Below are 18,258 nucleotides of genomic sequence, written 5' to 3'. Positions count from 1 at the left end.
AGAAGCTGCAGGGGGAAAAAAATCCTTTGCTTGCTATAGAAGCTGAGCGCTCACATCTTCTGGCTCCCAAGTGCCGAATTGAGTTTGAAAGAACTGTTAAGCACCATTCACAAAAACAGCTGTCTCTCTTTAAAAGAGGGAGAGCTACGGTAGGAAAATAAACACAGAGAACTCTTGTTTGATTGCAGAGCCTTGAAAAATGCATTTAAAGCCCGTGGGGAAGCAAAGCTGTGGGAGTTATCAGCAGTACCCCTCCATCTGCTATAGACTGTGCAGTATCTTCAGCAAACTGAGTCAAGTTGAAGGGTCATCTGAATCCTATATGCTGTCTCCAAGGCCACCAGCAGCCAGCCAGGGCACAGGACAGGGAGGAAAAACTGACAGCTATCCCTGGCATCCTGATACCATATTGCTCAGGGACTTCAAGTGAGTAACCCTTGGTGGATTTTTCTTTCCCTTTTTAGCTGCTTTTTGAACGTGTTTGGCATCTACAATGCTCCGTGGCCATGAGCTCCCCAGCTGAACCACACACTCTGCCAAACAGCACCTCTTTTTGTTTCAAGTGCCACCTGATAATTTCATCTGCTGCACCTTAGTTCTTGTATGAGGTAAAGCAAATTGTTGTTCCTTACCTTCTCCATGCCAAGATCTCCATCATATCATCATCCCAGCAATCACTTTTCCAGGCTGAGTCTGCAACCAAATGAAAGAAAAGGAAGGGAAGAGCAGAGCCTCTAGCATGACTCCATGGCTGCTCACAGGGAGGACACCATGGATCCAGCCTGGGACTGAATCACAGAATCATCTCAGTTGGAAAAGACCTTGAAGATCCTCCAGTCCAACCATTAACCTCACACTGACTGTTCTCAACTCCACCAGATCCCTCAGCGCTGGGTCAACCCGACTCTTCAGCCCCTCCAGGGATGGGGACTCCCCCCCAGCCCTGGGCAGCCCATTCCAACGCCCAACAACCCCTTCTGCAAAGAAATCCTTCCTAAGAGCCAGTCTGACCCTGCCCTGGCGCAGCTTGAGGCCATTCCCTCTTGTCCTGGCGCTGGTTCCTTGGCTCAAGAGACTCATCCCCCCTCTCTGCACCCTCCTTTCAGGGAGTTGTAGAGGGCCATGAGGTCTCCCCTCAGCCTCCTCTTCTCCAGACTAAGGGCACACAGACATCACCTGGCATGCTGCAGAGGTAAAAAACAAAAAAACAAAAGATCCTGTTGACTCCAGGGCCCTGATCTACAGATGCAGTTGATTGAAAGGTCTTTTTCTGCTTGGGAAGGATGATGCATGGGGCACCTGAAGCTGCTCACTGATGGTTTTACTGTATCTGCTAGCCTGATTCAATGTAAAATTCTCTTCTAGACCAGTACTGTGCCAGGATGGCAGATCCCCCAGACTGACAAAGAAGCAGGAGTGATATAATAACCCAGTTACCTCCTCCAGTACTGAGGCAACCATCTGGAGCATTAAACTGGCATGAACACAAGCTAGATGGAGCTTGCAGCAAGCTGGCCCTGAAACCACCCTGTCCTCCAGGTTCAGCTGCAATCCAAGGCCTCCCTGATACAGCCCAGCTGGATAACCCTGCCTCTGAGAGCAGAGGAGATTGCCAGCTTGTGAGAAACAGCACAGAGCCCTGCAAGATAAGAAAGGTAAAACCAAGGACAGAGGTAGGATTGTTGAGATGTGATAGGCAGCAGCTCAAAGGTGCAAGAGGAAAAACCTCAACATGGGAAGGCAGAAAATCCTAAAGGTGAGAAAACCCAGCCCCAGATGGATGATGGCATCTCAGCAGCATGGATGTTCCATTCCAGCAAGCAGCCAAGGCCAACCCTCCCACCCAACGAGCACCCATCTGGGCAGCAAAGACATTTTGGGTGGCTTTCTCGGTGGTCAGCACAGCCTTGTAGCTCATTAGCCCTCAGCTGTGTGTATCCTGCTCACAGAGTCTCTGTGCATGACAAAAGGTGCCCCAAAAAGCACTCCATGGAGAGAGGGAGGGTTACAAGCTACTGAGAAGCTTTATTTTTATATTTTTCATGGTAGCTGGATTTTAAGGTTTCAGGGTTTGCTTTGGTTTTTGTTTGCTTGTGGTGTTTTTTTTAAATCCATGTCCAAGACACTGCAAAGAAGAAGAGCCAGACTGAAGTTCAGAAACACACTAACAGAGGAATATTGGAAATGCAAATCAAAAGAGCCAAGGGGAAGAGAGCAGAACATGTTCCAACATGATACTCTGCCTCTCAAGGCCGTGAAGACAAGGAAGGGAAAGTCAGATCTGGGCTGGGTGTTGAGGCAACACTCTCATCAGAAAGAACTCCAGGGAGCTGAAGAAAGGATGAAAGGACAGTGAGAGGCTGATTTTAATTCAGGAATGGGAAACAGCTTGATCCTCATAGCACAGCACCCTGTATTCCTCACTCCTACAGGAGGTGCCATCCTGTAACAGCAGCTGAGTTACAGATTTAAGGATGCTCCTAACCTGAAGAGCAATATATGCAGCCAGCCCCTAAGGGATCTGATTCTTCAGTAGTTACTCCTATTTCTTTTCTTCCCCTTCTCAAAATTTCCAAAACAGCAACAGTTTTAACGTGGTGTCACTCGGGTACAACACAAGCACAAGCAATGGCAGCGTAAAGACCATTCCCTTCTTTTAAGAGAGGCAGATTATTAAAACACAGTAAGTTGGAAAACTCTGGAGCATCTTTTGCACAGCGTGTGGTGAGGCACTCCTCCGAGCTGGGACTTGTGTATAGTACTGCCAAAAGGCCAGGGCGAGGAGCAGGGTTTCTGGGAATGACTTCTGCTGTTGGGAGTCTACAGCAGCAGAGAAGAACCGTCCATCCTCTCATGAGCAGCAGAGTGCCACAGAGCTGATGGCTCCAAGAGTGCTCTTGTCACTCTCCCCACTCTGCTTAATGCAGCCGCCTTCTTCCTCTCCTTTTCCACGCAGCATCCAGAAGCAGCCCTCATGTTCAAAGCTTTCTGCAATGGCCTCTCCCAGAGCCTCGGGCTTAATCTCCCTCCTACTCACAGGATTTTCGTGATCTCATGGCTTGCTCCCCCTCTGCCCACTTGCTGTATTTGCACACCTTCCTTGCAACCTGCTGTGCTCCCATAGCTGAGCGAAAGCTCTTCTTGTCCTTTCAGGACACCTGGAGATGCAACAGAGCTCTCACCAGAGACATGTGCCATCCCTCTGGTTTGCTGCTCTGCACAGTACAAGGCTCATGCCCAGACAGGACAGTATTTCTGTAGAACAGCTCTTTTTAGCCTTGACAGTGATGCAGATGCTAAGTGCGTGGCTTTCTGTAGTGTTAGTAATGGGCAAGGATCGAGGTATGCCCTCTTTTCTCCCCTTTTAGCTCCACCTGGGCTTCACAACATGCTTGACAGCTCAGGGCCAGGTTAGTGCCCAGAGCTTTGATCAAAGCTGTACATTAGCCAAGCAGTCTCTGTCCCAAACAGTAAACACACGAGCAGCCCAGGAGAATAGGGAATTTTGCCTGGACTCCCTCAGAACATGCACTTCTTTGGCCAAGACTGATGCAGATTAAATGACTCACTTGAGATGACCCCAGCAATCTGTAGCAGTGGCAGGACCAGGACTTCAGCCTCCCAAACCCCAGACCAGTGCCTAAACCAAAATATAAATAAAAAAATCAATCATCCTTCCAGTCTATATGAGGATCCAGTTGCAGTGACAGAGCCCTGCGTGGCAGCTCATTAAGCCACATGGGTTTTCACTTTTCATCCCTGTATCTTAATTACTAAAAGTATCGTCTCAATGTTTAACACCACAGATGCTGACTCAGGCCGCAGGGTTTTTCCCTTTTGGCTGGGTTACTTACCCTTAGCAGTTTCTCCGATCCAGTGTGCCACGTGGAATCACAAACAGCTGGACCAGCACAAGTGAGGAGGAAAAAGAGGTGGAGGAGAACAGCAGCATTTTAATTCAGCATTGCCAAAGCCTTCCCCATTGTGAAATGACAGTCTTGCCAACTGCTGGCAATGCAGCCAAAATACTTTAAGTATTTCATGTTGCACAAGCTTCCCTTAAGGATGTGTGGAAGAAAACCTTTTTCCCAGCAGGACACAGCTTTTTTTTTTTCCCTTCCCAAATCTAGGGAAATGTAGAAACCAGAGGTCTGTTCTTACCCCACTGTAGTCCAAATTGCTGATTTCTCCCTGAAACAACTGATTAAATAATAAACGGAGAGACTCCTCTTTGCTCTAGCAGCAATGTCATCAAGCCTTCAGGGAAAAGAGGATCAGGTCAAGTAGGTAGGTCTCAGTCCAATGCACCAAGCACTGTGCTTACTCAAAGTTATTCCTACACCACATCTAATCCACTGGTTAACACAGGCTTGAAGATTCCATGACCACTGAGGATATGGCCATGGTAGCATAGATGTTCCAAGCATCACAAAAAAAATAGTAGCTGATGAGATGAAGCACAGTACACAAAAGGCAAACTGTTCTCTGCTCCAAAAAAACTTAACTTTCACAGAATCACAGAATCATTCAGGTTGGAAAAGACCCTTGGGATCATCGAGTCCAACCCTCAGCCCGACTCTACAAAGTTCTCCCCTACACCACATCCCCCAACAGCTCATCCAAACGACCCTTAAACACACCCAGGGATGGGGACTCCACCCCCTCCCTGGGCAGCCTATTCCACTCTCTGACCACTCTTTCTCTGAAAAATTTTCTCCTAATGTCCAGTCTGAACCTCCCCTGTTGCAGTTTAAAGCTGTTCCCTCTTGTTCTATTGCTAACTTTGAAACAACCCTTATAACTGCCAGAAAGTTTTTGACAAGAAAATTTTTATTTCATACCATCAAGGAGTTACAAGCCAAAAGAAAATGGCTAAACCAAAAAATATCCTGTAGAAATGTTGCACTTCCGGGCATCTCAGCAATTTATTTCATGTCAGGGACGAGACACCAGGAAGCAAATTTCCTGTATCTCTTGTACTTTTGAACTAGCCCCTTGCCAAAAGGATGAGAGCCTTGTTTCCTCCACACAGTGATCACAGGCCACACCCTTTCAACCCCAAAACCATTACCCTGTATGGTACCAATTCCAACTGGGATGTGCCCAGTGCAGCCAGTACCGGGCAAACTCTGCATCTTCCCAACAGGTGTCCCCTGGACACAACTATCCACCTCCTCCCACAGATGCTCCTCGTGTGAAGATTTACATCCCAGACATACCTGCCAAGCTCAGACTATGGGAACCACTACAGAAATTAGGCCATCCCAGGTACATGAAGCACTGCCTGACAAAACAGGTGCTAGAAACTCCTGGAGCTGTGGAGATAGCCAGCTGAACATGAGCCAGCAGTGTGCCCAGGTGGCCAAGAAGGCCAGTGATATCCTGGCTTGTATCAGCAATAGCGTGGCCAGCAGGGACAGGGAAGGGATCTTACCCCTGTGCTCGGCACTGGTGAGGCCGCACCTCAATTACTGTGTTCAGTTTTGGGCCCCTCACTACAAAAAGGCCATTGAATGACTCGAGTGTGTCCAGAGAAGGGCAACGGAGCTGGTGCAGGGTCTGGAGCACAGGTCTGATGGGGAGCGGCTGAGGGAACTGGGGGGGTTTAGTCTGGAGAAGAGGAGGCTGAGGGGAGACCTCATGGCCCTCTACAACTGCCTGAAAGGAGGGTGCAGAGAGGGGGGATGAGTCTCTTTAACCAAGGAACACGCGCCAGGACAAGAGGGAATGGCCTCAAGCTGCGCCAGGACAGGGTTAGACTGGATATTAGGAAGTATTTCTTTGCAGAAGGGGTTGTTGGGCGTTGGAATGGGCTGCCCAGGGAGGTGGTGGAGTCCCCATCCCTGGAGGTGTTCAAGAGGCGGGTTGACATAGCGCTTAGGGATATGGTGTAGTTGGGATCTGTCAGTGCTAGGTTAACGGTTGGACTAGATGATCTTCAAGGTCCTTTCCAACCTAGATGATTCTGTGATTCTGTGGCAAGCTCCAAGGCTAGGGGCTGTAATTATGCCTACTCTAAATCAGCATGAATGATCCAATCCATTAACTTCTGCTTTACACTTTGGCAAGTAATGAATCAGCTGTTAGCTACTCAGATTAAGTACTCAAAATTACACAGTTGGGGTGCAGCAGTCACTGCCCCCCCCCCCCACCCCCATCCCCAAGCAAATAGACAATGTATTCTGTATTTTTCATGCTATAGTTTGAAGGGAATATCGTTGTTCATATAGATATGAACCAAATGGATCCTCTATATACAATAACAGTTCCTATAAACTGTTACAACCCAACAAGCTGTAACAAACCCGATTTTAGTAACTACACCCAGTGTCTTTAAGACTGATACAACACGCATTTTACCACAGTGAGTCAAACAGTCTATTTAATGCACATTTTGTCTTAGGGCATCCCGCATCTGCAGAGCTACAGCCCTCCCGCACACTGCACAGCCACATCAAAGCCTTCAGCATTTACGTGGAGTGCCTTACCTGCACAGCCACGACCCACGATGCTTAAAACCTGGCTAAAAGGTAAATGGCAGTACAAAGAAGAAAGAGCTTCAACTCATTTTGTGTAAACAAGCACAGAAGTACATTTTCCCTAAAAAGCAGCAGGAGCAAACACTGAATTTATGAGACCAAGCTGGCGAATTCCCATAGAAATTCAACAGCAACTTTGTGTCTCTTTTTCCCTGATTATTTTATCGCAAGCAAAAGTTTTGCTGACTAGATTAGCAACCAAAAACTGTCTAAAACCCCAATATTTATATGATAAACAGGTTTTCTTCTCTTCTGTGTAGTGGCCAACTTGTCTGCCAGTAGTTTAAGATACTGAGGGAGCAGATTTTGAGCTTTAAGAGTAAATCCTCCATTAGCGTGACCTGCAGCATCAGATAAAGTGATCTAAAGCCACCAGCAATGCTCTTGCAACAGAACATCAAAGGCTCATCTCTGGCTCTGAAAGACAAATACCACAGGCTTGTCTTGACATTTATACAGAGGGAGAAACTGTGAGCAATCCAACACAGTCCAGCATCCTTAAGTTACATTTAATGCACAATAGTTCCTCCTCATTGTTTTCCTTCACTGCTTGGGGGAAAAATTGGCAGCATGGAAGAGAGCCCTACAATGGCACTAAACAAAAACACTGGTTTTCAAAAAGAAATGCCAATGGCCTCAACCTGCTTCGCTTCCTCAAGATCTATTTGTGTGACAGCACATACAAGATACTGGGATTTGGATGCTGCGCAGCCACCACCAGTCAGAGGAACCCAATATTGAATGAGGTGAGCTCATGGACATCCCCTGGGCAGGGGTTATTTGGTTTCCCTGCCAGGCTGCCACTTCTCCTGGTGCTTGTAGGAATGTAATCGTCCTCCTATTCCCTACCCTGCAAAGCCTCGTCGAAGTTGGTGAACAGGTTAGAAAGGGGCGAGATGGGACAGATCCGATGCCAGGTGACTTAAGAAGGGGAGGCTGGGAAAGCCAGGCTAGAGTTCAAGTGAGTCACAGACCAGGCAGCAAGCAGAGTCTGCTCTGCCTTCTCCACTCCCTCCCATTAGGTGTTTCTACACATGGAATCAAAACATTGTGTTTTGCAGATAATATGGGCTAAAGAAACCCATTACAGCTGCCCCGAACAGCCTGTTTGCACAGTACAAGCTCTTTAGAGGCACGGTGCTTTCATAAGTGACACCTCTAGTTTGAATCCAACACATGGCTTTATATCTTTTTAAATATTCCAGAGCCTTCCTGTATTTGGTTTTAAACTGTTGGACTAATGATGCCCTCTTCCCCATGCTCAAATAAAAACAGAAGAAGGAAAGTTAAATAAAAAGAAATTTCAACTCTTGATCAGATAGTTATTTTCTTCCCTCCAAAAAGCAAGCTTAAACCAAATCAGGCTACCTGATTATGGCTAAACATATTTTAAAATACACCCACTCTGTTTCAGCTGGGACTTTTGCAAACATTTTGTACAAATAGGGACCGAGTATCAATCTTTTCCAATCAGAACCTTCAGCACCCTTCACTGTGTTATACGGGACTGCACAAGCTGCAGGGCAGCACACACACCCAGAGTCTCCGTCTGCTGAAATGCCCAAAGCCACAAAAATCCTTCACCTTCCAGAGGAGTTGCAGAGACCACGAATGATGCCGCAGGGAAACGGACAGCTCAGCGGTTCACAGTCTACAGACCCATCAGCCAGGAGAGATCCAGGAGTTTCCATGGGTCACAGCCTTTGTTTCCCAAGAGCTGTTTGTCCTTTTTCACAGGATCACAGAATTTTTGTGCTTCTTCCCCTGGCAAGTACACCAAAGTACCCCACCACCCTCAAAAAACAATAAGTAACTGTGACCCCAGGTCTACTGATGGACTTGCAAGGTTTTCCTTCAGTCCAAACCACTCTCCCTTTCAAGAAATCTGCCTTCCTACCTTTAGAGAGTTCAATACAAGCAAAAAAATCGCAGCCAATTGAACTGTTTATCCATCACGTGCAGAGCTGGTGTCAAAGGACCAAACCATGGGAGCAGAGCTCTGCAAGCCATGAACAGACTCAGGGTCTCAACCTGCTCCTTTCCATGCAGCCCTGCAGCACAAACACCCCTCTCCTACCATCACAGCGTGTGTTCAGCTGTAAAAGAAAACACACACGAGCTGAAAAAGAACCAAAGTTTCAGGCAAGAGCTTACATCCAAGTCACACACACATCCGTCCAATGGAAAGTGAAAGCAGGACTAATAAAGAAGGTTCAACACTGTAATTAAAGAACTTTTTAGAGTCTTCAAGGTTTTAATTTGAACAGACATTTCTACTATGTTGAGAACATATCTACAGCAAAGTTTACAGCCACTTTGTATCTGTTTTTCTCCCTCCAAATGGCTAAGCAATTGAAGCCATGATAGTTTTTCTCAGATTCGTTACTTTTGGTTTTTTGCAATATATTCAACACCACAGCGGCTGGGATTCTGTACACATACAGCATACATCTAACAATAGCACACAACTCCCAGCCCTGTTACTTATTTCATTAAAAAAAAAAAAATTAAGAGTGATGCAGTAGCCAAATCCAATTAGCAATTCCAGATGTCTGGACAGAAGTGCACTCATCATTTAGATTTTGTACTAGTTAACAGATACGTAGCACACATCACACAGTGCTGTTCAGTGTCACACAGTTACAAAAAAAGGGAGTGCTAGTATAGACATTTTCCCCCTCATACAGGAACCTGTACACGATAGCACTTTCCAAGGCTTTAGCAAAGCATACATTAGACGCCAATATGCTGTACAGTGCAATTTAAGTTATATCATATGCAACATGGACAATAGTGCACTTAAACCGGTCGCCACATTCAAGAGTTAGATCAATACAATCAAAATATTGAAGGTACATATTCCCTTATGAAAACTGTGCAAGTTAGTTCCTTTTCCCTTTTTTTTTTTGTTTTTGGTAAATGGCAGAGTGTCCGCATTGACTGACCCCAGAGTTTGGGTAAGGGGGCTCTCAGTGTCCAGCTTATTACACAAATATCTATGTGCAAAAGAGCAGAAGCAAAGGTGTCAGCAAGAGTGTAAGGCAGTGTCAGACTGAAGAGCCAGAGCCGGGCACTGCCACAGTGCTTACAGCTCAGGAAGACACAGGCAGCCTGCATGGCAGGGTCCAGCAGACATCCCTTCTAAGAGCAAGCAAGCTGGTCATCAATATTAAATATGTAAATAAATATGATGGAAATGCAGGTAAGCAAAGCACTGGCATGCTCCGGTGTGTACTACCAGTAGCCACCAGACTGCAGCCTGGGAATGAAAAGGTTAAAAGAGAACACACAAGTAGCCTGACACAAGAGGTCTTCGAACTGTCTTCTCCCAGGAGGACCTGCAAGGGTCCAACACATCTCAACTCCATCACGTGCAACACCTTGCAGGACCGTACGTCTCAGGAAGGTGATGATTTGCAGGTTAACTTAAGCCTCCAGCTCCTGGTGTTTGCAAAGGAAATCAGGGAAGGAGCTGCTGTGGCTGCTCAGGACACCACCAGCATTTTCACATGAGGGCTGTGATCCACACCACCACTAAGCCAAGGCAAGCGCACAGCACTCGGGGGTGGATTCAGTCCTGAAATACAAGTCGAGGATGAAATGCCAGCTCAGAGAGAATTTTCTGCCTTTTGTTAGCTGTCACAGCTGGTTACCCAATTTCCTCAGATGCCTGCAGTTTGCATGAGAGACTAGAGCAGCCAGGCAATTAGATCAGAAAAAAAACCTCTTTGCTTCTCTATTATTTAGCTCAATATATAATTACTATGTTAGGAAATTACATAACCTTTAAGTGTGTTTTATGTATAGTCTATTATGGGGAAAATAGTGCCTTCTGAATCCTTCCCATCTGGCTAGTGATGATGTATTTCAGATTACAGGAACAGTAGAAATTCTGAATTGGATAGGGATACAACATCCAGGCAGGTGCAGATCCCACAGACATAATTTTAAAGGGCGAGCAATAATTTTAAGGCCTTACATTTGCAATATACCCAGAAGGTAGCTCCAGAAGCCAGTGTTTGGAGGTGGGAGAAGGCAGGGCCAATCTGTGCCTCCCCGGTTACGCAGTACCCATCACCAGTCACCCTGAGAAGCGTTCCCCATGTCAGACTTGATTTAGCAAACAAGACTGTCACTCTCTAAACGAAATTGGTATTACAAGTAGGGGGAATTATTCTTTTGCCTTAAGTGAACAATGGTGTAAGAGGTATCTTTTTATTTTTTAAGCCAGATGACTTTAGGACTAAGTTTAGGTTAGTCAAGAAGAACATAATTAGGGAAATAAGGACCGAAGCAGAAGGCATTAAGGTAGCACTTAATCACTATCATGTAATTTTATATAGCTTCCTTGGTTACAGAACTTAGAATATTTTTAGTGGTTACATGATTTTTGCAGATTATTCTCCAGGTACTTCTATGACAGCTAAAGATCCTGCATTTTCACATATATCTATCTTTATGCAAAGTGGCTTTTAAATAAAGGCAGCTTCACTGCAAAACGGCATAAAGTGTCACAGAAGCTCAACAGTTCCCAAAGAGAACACCACTGACCTGACACAGCCTCCGTTCATTTCAGTAGAAACAGGCTAACAGCAAGGGCCTTTTCAGATAATCCCAGCCACATGCACTGTTGTTAATTCAAGTCTTCTCAGTCATGTACAGCTACCAATGGAATCAAGCTGAACAAATGCCTAGGGGAGTTAGTATTCCAGATCCACTCTTATCTGTCTTTTTAAAGGAGAACAAAAAAAGTCTCTAGCAAAAACTCTGATTTTATAAAAGCAGATTGCAGTCACAGAAACAAAGATCAGCTACAAAATACAGTTACTTGGAAAAACTTTTATCCCTAAAGTATTTAAGCAGTTTTAGCAGCTACAAACGACCTGAACTATTAGCATTTGTGTAGTGTGATGGCCTCAATCTGCAGCAGCTACCTGATGTGTCAGATCACCTTAACTCCCAACTTCTGCCTTTGATGTTTCACAAAACGTATAGTAAGAGCATGAGAGGAAAAAGCACACCAGGTGGAACAAAAAGTGTTTTGTTGAGCTGTAGATTAAGTGCTGTTCTTGCACCCTAGCAATGCTGGGAACCTGTTCAAGTGTACAAAAACAGCCAGTGCAGTCTGAATTTTCAAGCGGGCAGCTTGGCTCTAGTTAGAAGGACAGCTCTGAGCCACTGCTTTGCAAGTGAACACCTCCAGCAACTACTTAACCTTCTTGTTTTCCAGGTAGAACCAAAAAAAACTTTGTTATTCCTTAGGAGATATTTGTCCATGAGGGACAATTCCACCTGAAGATCATGGCTTAAGCATTAGCAGCAGAATCCTTACTTCAGTTCTGTATTGCACTGAAATTTCTTGCTCTGGTTTGGTATTCAACTTACTGCTCCCAAGCCAATGTTTAACACAAAAAAACAAGTGTTATATGTGAAGGCTACTGAGAGTATCATATAGACTGGTAGAACCTGTAGTTGGATTATACCGTTTTCTAGTTTTTCTACGAAACTAAAGAACTAATCTCCCCTACTTGCTCTTGGAGAGAAAAGGTGCTTTCAGACAAAATGCCTTTACCTATCTATACATAACTTTGACTTTTAATCCTGCTGAGTGTTTAGAGAGTTCAACAAAACCAGAAAAAGTCCAAAATAAATTTGAAACATCCTGTCTCTTGGCCCATCCTGGTCATCCATACAGTTGAGTGGAGGTAAGAGTTCCAGCTTCTGCTGACACTGTACACAATTTCGAGACAGAAAAGCTGCCAAGAGAGGACACTATGCCCAGTTGTGTACGTCTTCTGTAAACAAAACAGAAATCCCTCCCAAAAGCAGAGGGGTACATAGTGTGAAGTGAAGGTTTTGGCAGTGGGAGGACTGAGGGCTCTGCAATACATGCACTTTCCATGTTCAGTCTTTAACGAAAAGGGGACTCAAAAGGAAAGACCTGAGGCAAAGCCCTGCCAGCTCACAGGTTCTCCTGCATCCTATCATCTGTTTCCATCTCTGCTAGCTGCCTTCTCAATGCATTAACTTTTGCCTGAAGTTCCTTGTTGTATTTTATAATACTGATCATTTCTTCATGGGCTTCGTCTAGGAACTTGGAAGGCCTGTTCCACCGGAGAAAGACACCTGAAAGCCCAGAAACAGCACAAGTCAGAAGGGTTTCATGTCACAAGGAGGAAATGTTATTCACATTCCAACAGCTCTCAAGTAATGTGTATACAGTTCATGAATTTTTTTTTCCCTTACCCTCCCCGCTAGACAGCGTTTAGAAATACGGACACCCCCGCCTCTGAGTTCACCATTCTATTAAACAGGGTTCATAAAGAAAAAACAAGGGGTTTTCACTCCTTTTTTCTCATATTTGATCAGATGAGTCCATAATCAGTCTCCACCCTGCCATGACAGCCTGCTTGTTTCAGTGTAATTTAACTCTTCAGCATACATAGGATGGAGAAAGTTTCTGCAGCAGGGAACCTACTGCACACAGATTCTCCTGGCCAACATCACGAGTGACGGAGAAAGGGAAGTCTTGGTTGATATAGAACAAAAACCTTAGGCCTGCAGAACATCTATAGGTTAGGCATTATCACTGCAGAAATACTGCATTAAAAAGTTAAATGGTACTAGGAAGGCTCCCTGGCAAACAGTAGCATGTCACCAAACCTTAGAAGGAGAAAGCATTATGCCTCTGGGGATGATACATGCCAAAAATATTTTGGAACAGATTTCAAATGGAATGAGATCACCATCAGCTGAGGCAGACTAAGCGTGGAACAGAGAGACAACAGGATTGAACACTTAAGAAGCTTTACAAGTAGCCACAAAATTGCCTGTAACAGAAAAAGCAAGCCTGGCCTACCTTCCCAGAGCTGCAGGCTCTGTGGGGCAACGGAGGGCCAGATGACAAGGCTGTTGGCCTCAAAAAGAGGATTCTGGAATTTGCTCAGCTCTTCAGACCTGTTCACCCAGGACCACAGGGACATAGTCTTTTGCAGCAGCTTCAGCTTAGACCTAACAAACCCATAAGAACAAGTTAGCTTTCACTTTTCTACTGTAAAGACTCATTTTATTTCATCAGAACCCTGCAGACTAGAATGCCACAAGCTTTCCCATGTGCTACTAGCACAGACAACTCAGGCTAATCCCTTCAATACCTCTCACCAACATGGCACAGGGTGTAAATCTAAAGCAAGTTACTCAACCTGGCCAATTACAATTAGTTTCGAAGAAAAGACAGGGAAATAACATTTATAAGTTAGGTGGAAGTTAGCTGCCTTCTGTCCAGATGAAGAATCAGTCACCTCCCCAGAGTGTTTGACTACCAGGTTTTAAAAGGGACTGAACTCGTGTTAAGACAGAGCTGGGAGGTGTGGTAGGTCTGCATCAAGGAAGGATCGGAGCACATTAAAGCAGTATTATTGCTGGAATTGTGCAATGGGCACGTCTGATTAGGTCCCTCTGGTGGCAGAAAGCATTTTCCTGGGTCAAACCCACCTCCAGGAGTTACAAAGGGGCCTCTATTCCTTAGATTCTGGCAAACCTCATTCCGCATGCACTAGCAAATGGAACTGCCACCCAGGCAGAAGATTCACTGTCCCTGTGAATGCTTCAGGCAGCACAAGCTTAATACTGGACTTCAAACATTTTCTGTGCTCGTATGCTGACATGTTCAGATGTGACAGGCAGGGTATTACATGTAACAGTCAGTGTTCTTTCAAATTTCATCTTATTGGTTTCAAGTCTATTTTGGTTTTGTAGATGATCAATTCAGAAGCCCTGCAGAAGGCAGAAGTCTGTTCCAAGCAAATATTACTTTAAGGGCAGACAGATTTACAGGAAGTTTTAAATGGTTTTCCTTATCTGTAATATCAGCTGTTTTTCTTTCCTCCTCATTCCGTGGTCTTCAGTTAAGCAGAAGACCATGAGATGTGGTCTTACTGGAGTCAGGAGTCCTGAGAACAGAACTGCCAAGTTCAAAAGAGAATCCAAACCTCTCCGGCAGCTGCCATCTGCCATGGGAGGCTCCCATCCTCCCAGGCTCCACCCTGTTTAGTACTCCCAGCAGCCCTACTCAGGGCATGCCCAGAGCTGCCCCACTGGTGCAGCACAGCATCTAACCCAGGCTGGGATTCAGAAGCTAGGTGCTGGTCTGCTCAACTACCTTAAAGGCCACAAGCTTGTAAGCTCAGCACAGGCCCATCACTACCTGACAAGGTTGACTCCAGCAAAATGCAGTCCTGCTTCCTTTCAAAGTTGCAGGAGCATCCATCTGAGGTCAGCACATTCACTCAGAACCGATTGCCAATCACACTTCTCCAAGTCACAGGTTAAGGCTGAAGGGATTTTTGGTCCTTCTGGTGAAGTAGTACTACATGGCCAAAACCACCTCAAACCTAATTGTGACACCAAACAAGTAAAGCTTTTGCCAAGGTGTAGCTGTGAGGCAGATCCTTCTGACACAACATCTTCCGTGGTTTCCACTTTCAGCAGTTAATGGCAAGACCCAAAGCCTTCTCTTCCTAGGGGCATCAGGACCACCAGGCTACAGAGTCATGCTCCTCCCTGACAGTTAAGGTAAGAACCAGAACTTCCAGCTTCAGCCTCTGACTGCCTTGACCTTCTCCTCCAGGCCTGCATGGACAAGTTTGCTTCCCACAGCTATGACTCACGTCATCGCTGAACTCTAGCTGTTTATTCTTTTATGGAAAGACTTTCTGTGTAAGAGACTATATAAACTGGTGATGGGTGGAGATTTTTCAAGGCCACACAGGGAAACAGAAAAGACAGTCTAAGGTATTAGTTTAGACTTGGAGAAGACTAATGCAACTCCTTGACCATGCTGCAAATTTCTTTAGTCACACTGTCTCACTTTAAGAAGGACAAGCTCCCTAACGTTGCATCAGACTATAACTGCAACAAGAGAAGTTCACCTGTGCTAAGGGAGACCACACGAGCACCCTCACCCTTTTTCAAACCAAGAAACATTTATTTCTTTGTCAGATACAGTCCAGTATTTTAAGGGTTCAAAGCAAGCATCCTCACCAACCTTTCATTTTCATTGTTTCCCAGGAAAGTCCCAAACTGTGAGGCGTAAGCATGTTCAAAGAGCATAATGAGGAACTGTTCGTTGAATTCAAAAGAGCAAGGGAACTGACGAAGGATTTGCCACACACAGTCCAAAAAGAGGAGAAACACTGGGGCCTCCCATTTCTGCTTGCTATTTGAATAGGCCGACTGGGCACAGCGCTGCTGGAAAGGGTGACCAGCCTATACATAAGAATCAGAGAGAGCATCACACACAAAGTACTGGGATGTGAGTATGTGTAGCAAAACGACTTTAGCATTAGTTCTGCCCATGCAACTACGCTGTTACTACTCTTTTCTACAACAGTGATTTCATCAAGCATCCAGTAACAAACTGCTAGCAACCATGAGCAACCTTGCTGCCTTTTTCAGGCAGCCCTGTATTTGATAGAGAATTTTACCAAGAACTTTGGTGTAGGTGCACCAAAGGACCAGGCTGAGGATATTAGCTGCAAAAGTACAATGAGTAGAACTAAGGTTTTGTGGTTTAGTCTGAATGGTGTTCTCTAAAGAGATGTTCACCCTGAGCACACAAAACAGGCAGTTCCCCAAAACCAAGAAAACTACCACGAGAGGGAGAGGCCCCGTGCAGTACCAGAGGTACAAATAACTCAGTTAACGATGTTGCTCATAAGACTAAGGCCATTTACACTAAGCAGGGCTGCAACAAGGCCCAACCTGTTTGCTACTTCTCAGGCTGTTTCTCAATACGACTGTCACTGGAATAGACTGCCATTTGGTCCATAGGCATTTCTTACCTGCAGCCACTCCCTCACAACAAGAGATTCAAAGCCACATATGGTCCTGCACCTGGGATCCAAGATAATCTGTGCCAGAGAAGTTACTTGGAGCGTGGAATCAGTTCCTTCAGTCCCATGGACTAACACTGATGCACCTTCCCTGGGAAAGAAAAAGGTGGAAAAGCATAAGAGTATGAATGAGCAGAAGACATCCCAAGGACGCATGCATCCCAGCAGATGCCATTACATCCCATGGACACCAGTGTCACTACCCTGACAACGCTGAGGTTTTCCTGGCTCTTTACCCCTTCTTCTTCTCTCCCCACCCCACACAGAAGCAATACCACCTTCTCCACCTGGATCCTCACCAACACTAACCAGAGCTCTGCATCACTTAAGGCTTAGTTTCTTGCTAAGCATTCTGGAAATCCAGACCTTTAGCCACACTGAGGGAAAATGCACAGTGAGATCTCTTTTGTGGTTCTCACCATTTTGAACTGGTACCCCTTCTAGTTACAGCGTGGAAATCCATCTCAAAATTTGCCTGTGTCATTTATTGCTTTGTAAAGTACTCTAAAATCTTCCCATAGGCACTGCAGTGAAGACGTATCATCCCCCCAGATGCTCTGCAAAACAATACTCTGAGAATCTTGCTCAAACCTGGGCTTAATTGCATTTGGGCCTCAACTGGGGTTTACTGAAAGAAAAGTAAGCCAAAAAGCCAGTTCAGGAGAAAGAAAGAAAGAAAGAAATAAAAGGCAGAGCTTGGCCTCCAGAAAGGCAGCAGTGTGCTAAGCAAGGGAGCTTGTCAAAGAGCCAAGCACGAAGGCTCCTCACTCACCAGCCAGCACAAGTGATTCAGCAAGAACAATGTGAGGAGCAGAGGGAGCTTGGAGAGTTTGGGGCAGGAAGGTTTTGCACCTTGCTGGGGCCCATGTGCTATCACTCCCCACAATCCAATGGGGAATCAGAACAGCTGATTCCCTCCCCTTTTCTCCATCCTATTATATTTGGCTACAACATCAAAATCTCATCCATATGCTCCTGAAGGAAGGTCTGGATGGTATTAAATGGCACTCACTCCCCTTACTCTTCCCAAACCTTGATCCAATGTCTCACTGCTGCCAACATCCTTACACCTAGAAAGGAAATTAACTGCAGGTTGTATTTGTTTCTGTGTAGAGATCCAAGGTAAACAGCAAAGCATGGGTAAGAAAGATCAATCTACCAAGTAACACTGCACACATTACTTGCTTTTTGAAGTGAGAAGCATAAAAACCTACACCTTAAGCACTGCAACATCTTTGTCTATAGTCCTACGTCTAAAACAAACCCAGTGCCTTTATGGTGTAGATAATCTTCAGATACTTTTTCTCTTCCTCCCCCAGGCAACAGCAAATAAAGAGGCTGCTTAACAGTCAAACACGATCAGCCAACTGCAAGTCTATGCACTCCTAAAAGTGGGGCACACCAGGATAACACTATTTTCACCTTTTGTCTTTCAGGCTCCAGACCTTTAAGATGCTGCAAGATCTGTCCCAGCCATTCCCTCCCCACGGCCAATAACTGAACCATTCTCATGAGCTCAGCTACGATCTCCAGGCTCTGGACGAGGCAGGCCAGGCACCAATGCTGAGCTGGCCTGCCACAGGTCCAAGTAAACAGAAAAAGCAAAGCTGAGGTTAAAAATGATGAAATTGTCCACTGTCCCAACATGCCAGAAGAATTTCGTCACTGATCTTTCTCGTTATACACATGGGGGAAAGAATTACAGATAAAACTATTGATCAAGAGCGCTCCTTTTCTGGCACTGCCAATAACTAAACAGGCACCATCAGTGCTTTTAAAAAGCAAAGCAACTCATATTTTAATGCAGTAATGCTGTTTTATCAGTG

The 18,258-nt window shown here is 45.4% G+C and overlaps 1 protein-coding gene across 3 annotated transcripts in view; it reads right to left on the bottom strand.

The window, feature by feature from the left end:
• Window positions 1–18,258, bottom strand: part of MTMR9 (myotubularin related protein 9) — a 40,239-nt gene that overhangs the window by 6,054 nt on the left and 15,927 nt on the right. Inside the window, exons 7-11 of one of the 3 annotated variants that reach the window (XR_012627991.1) lie at window positions 16,382–16,523; window positions 15,586–15,806; window positions 13,399–13,550; window positions 11,091–12,665; window positions 8,765–10,116 (exon numbers count right to left, since the gene is read on the bottom strand). Coding sequence is in view for 1 of the 3 variants with exons in the window: in XM_074861337.1 (XP_074717438.1) it covers window positions 12,502–12,665; window positions 13,399–13,550; window positions 15,586–15,806; window positions 16,382–16,523 (679 nt within the window). In the remaining 2 variants the exon portion in view is untranslated. Of the gene's footprint in view, window positions 1–8,764; window positions 12,666–13,398; window positions 13,551–15,585; window positions 15,807–16,381; window positions 16,524–18,258 lie in introns of those variants that run through there. The other 2 variants (XR_012627992.1, XM_074861337.1) reach the window with 2 other exon arrangements.

The sequence above is a fragment of the Strix uralensis genome, chromosome 3, assembly GCF_047716275.1.
Source record: "Strix uralensis isolate ZFMK-TIS-50842 chromosome 3, bStrUra1, whole genome shotgun sequence".
NCBI lineage: Eukaryota > Metazoa > Chordata > Aves > Strigiformes > Strigidae > Strix > Strix uralensis.
The sequence above is the reverse complement of the archived record's forward strand: the minus strand, read 5'-3'. Positions and strand labels throughout refer to the sequence as shown.